Consider the following 6006-nt stretch of genomic DNA (forward strand, 5'->3'; position numbering starts at 1 on the left):
AGGGAAAATACCAACGATGCGATATGAAAGAACTTTATTTTGTCCAAGGAGGGAAATTGATCTGCCAACAGTCGTAAAAACACAAACACAAAATACACGAAACATGTATTACGAAGGTATTTATTCACAAAATGCTGAAGTAACTCAGCAGGTCAGGCAGCATCTCAGGGGAGAAGGAATGGGTGACGTTTCGGGTCGAGAACGGTCTGAAGAAGGGTCTCGACCCGAAACGTCACCCATTCCTTCTCCCCTGAGATGCTGCCTGACCTGCTGAGTTACTCCAGCATTTTACGAATAAATACCTTCGATTTGTACCAGCATCTGCAGTTATTTTCTTATAAACATGTATTACGTATGTATTTTATGAGGATGTTGCCAGGGCTAGAGGGTGTGAGCTACAGGGAGAGGTTGAGCAGGCTGGGTCTCTATTCCATTGAGCGTAGGGGGACGAGGGGTGATCTTATAGAGGTGTACAAAATCATGAGAGGAATAGATTGGGTAGACGCACAGAATCTCTTGCCCAGAGTGGGGGAATCGAATGACCAGAGGACATAGGTTCAAGGTGCAGGGGAAAAGATTCAATAGGAATCAGAAGGGTAACTTTTTCCACACAAAGGGTGGTGGGTGCATGGAACAAGCTGCCAGAGGAGGTAGTTGAGGCTGGGACTATCCCAATGTTTAAGAAACAGTTGGACTGGTTTGGAGGGTTATGGGCCAAGAGCAGGTAAGTTGGGCTTGGGTAGCTGGGACATTGTTGGCCGGTGTGGGCGAGTTGGGCCGAAGGGCCTGTTTCCACACTGTATCACTCCATGACTATGACTATCTGTACATGGAATGGTGCTGCAATGTGAGTTCGGCACGGTGGCGCAGCGGTAGAGTTGCCGCCTTACAGCGAATGCAGCGCCGGAGACTCAGGTTCGATCCTGACTACGGGCGCAGTCTGTACGGAGTTTGCACGTTCTCCTCGTGACCTGCGTGGGTTTTCTCCGAGATCTGCGGTTTCCTCTCACACTCCAAAGACGTGCAGGTTTGTAGGTTAATTGGCTGGCCAAACATAAAAATTGTCCCCAGTGTGTGTAGGATAGTGTTAGTGTGCGGGGATCGCTGGGCGGCGCGGACTCGGTGGGCCGAAGGGCCTGTTTCCGCGCTGTATCTCTAAATCTACAATCTAAATCCTTGAATCTAAATCACTGCAGATGCAGAAAATCTGAAATAAAAATGTCGGGTGTACGTAACAGGTTCAGCGGGACCTGTTGACAGAAACAATTGAAGTTTCAGGCCAATGACTTTTCATATGTGTCAAAGGAATGGGTGATGTTTCAGGTCGAGGCCCTTCAAACTGAGAGTCAGGGGAGAGGGGAAGGTGCGAAAAGCAGACATGAAAAAGAGATGAGGTCCAGGTGCAATAGATCATAGTTAGCTAGGAGACGGTGACAACAAAGCAAACAGAGGGTTCGAGAACTGGGAAGGGGGAGGGACGGAGAGCGAGGGGAATCACGGGTCATGAAAGTCGTGGAGTAACAGGCCGCTTTCCCCTTCCAGACTCGCTTGCAGAGGTGCTGGAGGAACTGCAGGCGCTGAGCGCAGCAGTGATGGCCGACCAGGAGGAGAGGGAGGCGGCCGACGAGGAGGAGAGGACGGATTAGGCGGGAGAGAGGGAAATCCAAGCCTGGACCGCAGGCCGGCCAACGCACGTGGCCGATCAAAGGCCTCCACGAACAAGACTAGTCCATGGAAAGTGGCGAGGAATGAAGACTGGAGTTCGCCCCTCCCTGGAGATTGCCGAGGCAGATCCTCATCGCAGTGGTTTCCAAACAACAGACAATAGGTGCAGGAGGAGGCCATTCGGCCCTTCGACCCAGCACCGCCATTCAATGTGATCATGGCTGATTATCCACAATCGGTACCTCGTTCCTGCCCTCTCCCCATACCCCGACTCCGCTATCCTTAAGAGCTCCATCCAGCTCTCTCTTGAAAGCATCCAACGAACTGGCCTCCACTGCCTTCTGAGGCAGAGAATTCCACACCTTCACCACTCTCTGACTGAAAAAGTTCTTCCTCATCTCCGTTCTAAATGGCCTACCCCTTATTCTTAAACTGTGGCCCCTTGTTCTGGACTCCCCCAACATTGGGAACATGTTTCCTGCCTCTAATGTGTCCAATCCCCTAATTATCTTATATGTTTCAATAAGATCCCCCCTCATCCTTCTAAATTCCAGTGTATACAAGCCCAATCGCTCCAGCCTTTCAACATACGACAGTCCCGCCATTCCGGGAATTAACCTAGTGAACCTACGCTGCACGCCCTCCATAGCAAGAATATCCTTCCTCAAATTTGGAGACCAAAACTGCACACAGTACTCCAGGTGCGGTCTCACAAGGGCCCTGTACAACTGCAGAAGGACCTCTTTGCTCCTATACTCAACTCCTCTTGTTATGAAGGCCAACATTCCATTGGCTTTCTTCACTGCCTGCTGTACCTGCATGTTCCTTTCAGTGACTGATGCACTAGGACACCCAGATCTCGTTGAACTACCCCTCCTCCTAACTTGACACCATTCAGATAATAATCTGCCTTTCTATTCTTACTTCCAAAGTGAATAACCTCACACTTATCTACATTAAACTGCATCTGCCATGTATCCGCCCACTCACACAACCTGTCCAAGTCACCCTGCAGCCTTATTGCATCTTCCTCACAATTCACACTACCCCCCAGCTTAGTATCATCTGCAAATTTGCTAATGGTACTTTTAATCCCTTCGTCTACTTTCCCGCCATTCCGGGAATTAACCTGGTGAACCTACGCTGCACGCCCTCAGTAGTAAGAATGTCCTTCCTCAAAGGCTTTTTGAATCGAGTGGGCCTCGCATGTGGAGCCAAGGGAGGGTCGGTCGGTGTGACTGAGGCAGTAGCAGCGACGCTGCAAGGCTGGGACCCCCCTCGGACTGCGGTCACAGCAAGCGTCGGACCAGCCTGCCACCAGTAACACGATGAAGCAGGTTTCAACAGGACAGCTGGTGCTTCATCCGCAAACATCGGATCACATATCACGAGTAAAATGGTCAAGCTTGTTTCAACACGACAGCTGCCGCTTCATAGTAAAAGTAAAGGAGAACCACAGAAACGAAAAAAAATAAAAACAATTTAAAAATGTGCCTCCCTTTAAATATTGAACACAAATAAACAGCACCACGTTTTCAGCCTCTGAATAGATTATGTAGATCACGAGACCAAGTGGATCCATTGGGCCCAAACCTCTCCTCCCCCCTCCACTCTCTCCCCCCCACTCCATCCCCCTAAGCCCCCCTTATTCATTCTCCCTTCCCCCCCCCCCCCCCCCGGAGATAGATTTATAGTTTAAAATGTGAATAACTTTAAAAATATTACAGCAATTTCAATGAAACTTCTTCCAATAGCACCAAAGTGACGACGGTGTGTAAGGTGGGCCTAAAATTGTCGCGCTATCGTACACCGTTTTGGCTGCAGTTCAGGAACAAACAAACGAGACTAGAGAAATCTCCGGAAGACACTCACATGGCAATCGATCCCCCTGAGAAACTCCCACCAGGTTCCGACCAACCGTGGCTAACCTGGCGCAGTCTCAACAGACTGCGCGCAGGCATGGGGAGGAGCAAATCGAACGTGCTGGAGTGGGGATGCACTGAAGATGCAGCAGACTGCGACTGCGCACGGGGCCTCCAGACTATGGGACATCTCCTGAGCTGTGACGTACTGCATGACACACGCACTGTAATGGATCTTGCAGAGGCCAACGACGTGGCACTAAATTTGCTCACCATTGGCAAACAGTTGTGTCATAGACAATAGGTGCAGGAGTAGGCCATTCGGCCCTTCGAGCCAGCACCGCCATTCAATGTGATCGTCCACAATCAGTACCCCGTTCCTGCCTTCTCCCCATACCCCCTGACTCCGCTATCATTAAGAGCTCTATCTAGCTCTCTCTTGAAAGCATCCAGAGAATTGGCCTCCACTGCCTTCTGAGGCAGAGAATTCCACAGATTTACAACTCCCTGACTGAAAAAGTTTTTCCTCGCCTCCGTTCTAAATGGCCTACCCCTTATTCTCAAACTGTCGCCCCTGGTTCTGGACTCCCCCAACATTGGGAACATGTTTCCTGTCTCTAGCGTGTCCAATCCCTTAATAATCTTATACGTTTCATTAAGATCCTCTCATCCTAAATTCCAGTGTATACAAGCCTAGTCGCTCCAGTCTTTCAACATACGACAGACCCGCCATTGCGGGAATTAACCTTGTGAACCTACGCTGCACTCCCTCAATAGCAAGAATGTCCTTCCTCAAATTTGGAGACCAAAACTGCACACAGTACTCCAGGTGCGGTCTCACTATTGCCCTGTACAACTGCAGAAGGACCTCTTTGCTCCTATACTCAACTCCTCTTGTCATAAAGGCCAACATGTCATTAGCTTTCTTCACTGCTTGCTGTACCTGCATGCTAACGAACAAGGACACCCAGATCTCTTTGTACTTTTGACACCATTCAGATAATAATCTGCCTTCCCACTCACAGAACCTGTCCAAGTCACCCAGCATCCTCATAGCATCTTCCTCACAGTTCATACTTCCACCCAGCTTTGTGTCATCCGCAAATTAGCTAATGGTACTTTTAATTTCTTCATCTAAGTCATTAATGTATATTGTAAATAGCTGCGGTCCCAGCACCGAGCCTTGCGGTACCCCACTAGTCACTGCCTGTCATTCTGAAAGGGACCTGTTAATCCCTACTTTGTTCCCTGTCTGCCAACCAATTTTCTATCCATGTCAGCACCCTTCCCCCAATAATGATGACACGAATAAATAATAACAGACCAACTTACCCAACTAATGACTCCATCGACATTTCACGCTGCCTTGGGAAAGCAGCTAATGTAATCATGCAACGACACAATGTCCTGGAGTAACCCAACGGGTCAGGCAGCATCTCTGGAGAACATGGATTGGTGACGTTTCACAGAGTGCTGGAGTAACTCAGCGGGTCAGGCAACATCTCTGGAGAACATGGATTGGTGACGTTTCACAGAGTGGAGTAACTCAGCGGGTCAGGCAGCATCTCTGGAGAACATGGATAGGTGACATTTCAGGTCGAGATACTTCTTCAAACGCAACACAACTACACGAGCCGTAGAAGGGTCACAACCCAAACTGCATGCACTCCAAGATACTGCTTGATCTGCCGAGTTACTCCAGCACTTTGGGTCCTTTTGTGTATTCAGCCGTATCTGCGGTTCACTGTTTCTACATAATATAATTATGGACCTGTTTCACCCTGGTCATTCCATCTTCTCCCCGCTCTGGTTTGGCAGAAGATACAAATGTTTGATGGTACGGACCACCAGACTGAGGAACAGTCCTTCCTCGAGCTAGAATTCAGCCCCCATTTTCTAACCAATCTCATTGCGTATGGAATAGTGAAAGGCTTGGAGAGAGTGGATGAGGAGAGGATGTTTCCACCAGTTGGCAGAGTCTAAGACTGGAGGTCATAGCCTCAGAATTAAAGGACGTTCTTTTCGGAAAGAGATGAGGAGGAATTTCTTTAGCGAGAGGGTGGTGAATCAGTGGAATTCTTTGCCACAGACGGCTACAGGGGCAAAGTCAGTGAATATATTTAAGGAAGAGATAGATAGAATCTTGATTAGTACGGGTGTCAGGGATTATGGGGAATAGGCAGGAGAATGGGGTTAGGACAGAGAGATAGATTAGCCATGATTTAATAAAGGAGTACACTCGATGGGCCGAATGGCCCAATTCTACTCCAATCACTTATGATCACTGTGTACTTTGAAACTTCAGTATGCATCAATATTCCTCAAACTTGCTTCTTTGAATAAACTATTCCGATCAGGAATTTTATAAATACTCAACTATTTTTTGAAGCGGGCCTTTTTATAAAGAGCTAATGCAAGTTTGAAAACTCGTATATATTATGTGCACAATATTATATTTGAAAGACAATAATCAGGTTTA

The 6006-nt window shown here is 48.3% G+C and overlaps 1 protein-coding gene across 6 annotated transcripts in view; it reads left to right on the top strand.

Annotated features, from left to right (window-relative positions):
- Positions 1-3239, top strand: part of cchcr1 (coiled-coil alpha-helical rod protein 1) — a 39712-nt gene extending 36473 nt beyond the window's left edge. For 2 of the 6 annotated variants that reach the window (XM_078416259.1, XM_078416260.1), the window contains exon 16: positions 1543-3237. In XM_078416259.1, coding sequence (XP_078272385.1) covers positions 1543-1646 — 104 coding nt within the window. In that variant the 3' untranslated portion in view covers positions 1647-3237. Of the gene's footprint in view, positions 1-1542 lie in introns of all 6 variants that reach the window. The other 4 variants (XM_078416262.1, XM_078416264.1, XM_078416263.1 and 1 more) reach the window with 3 other exon arrangements.
- The last annotated feature ends 2767 nt before the right edge of the window (positions 3240-6006 follow it).

The sequence above is a fragment of the Rhinoraja longicauda genome, chromosome 19 (genome assembly GCF_053455715.1).
Source record: "Rhinoraja longicauda isolate Sanriku21f chromosome 19, sRhiLon1.1, whole genome shotgun sequence".
Lineage (NCBI taxonomy): Eukaryota > Metazoa > Chordata > Chondrichthyes > Rajiformes > Arhynchobatidae > Rhinoraja > Rhinoraja longicauda.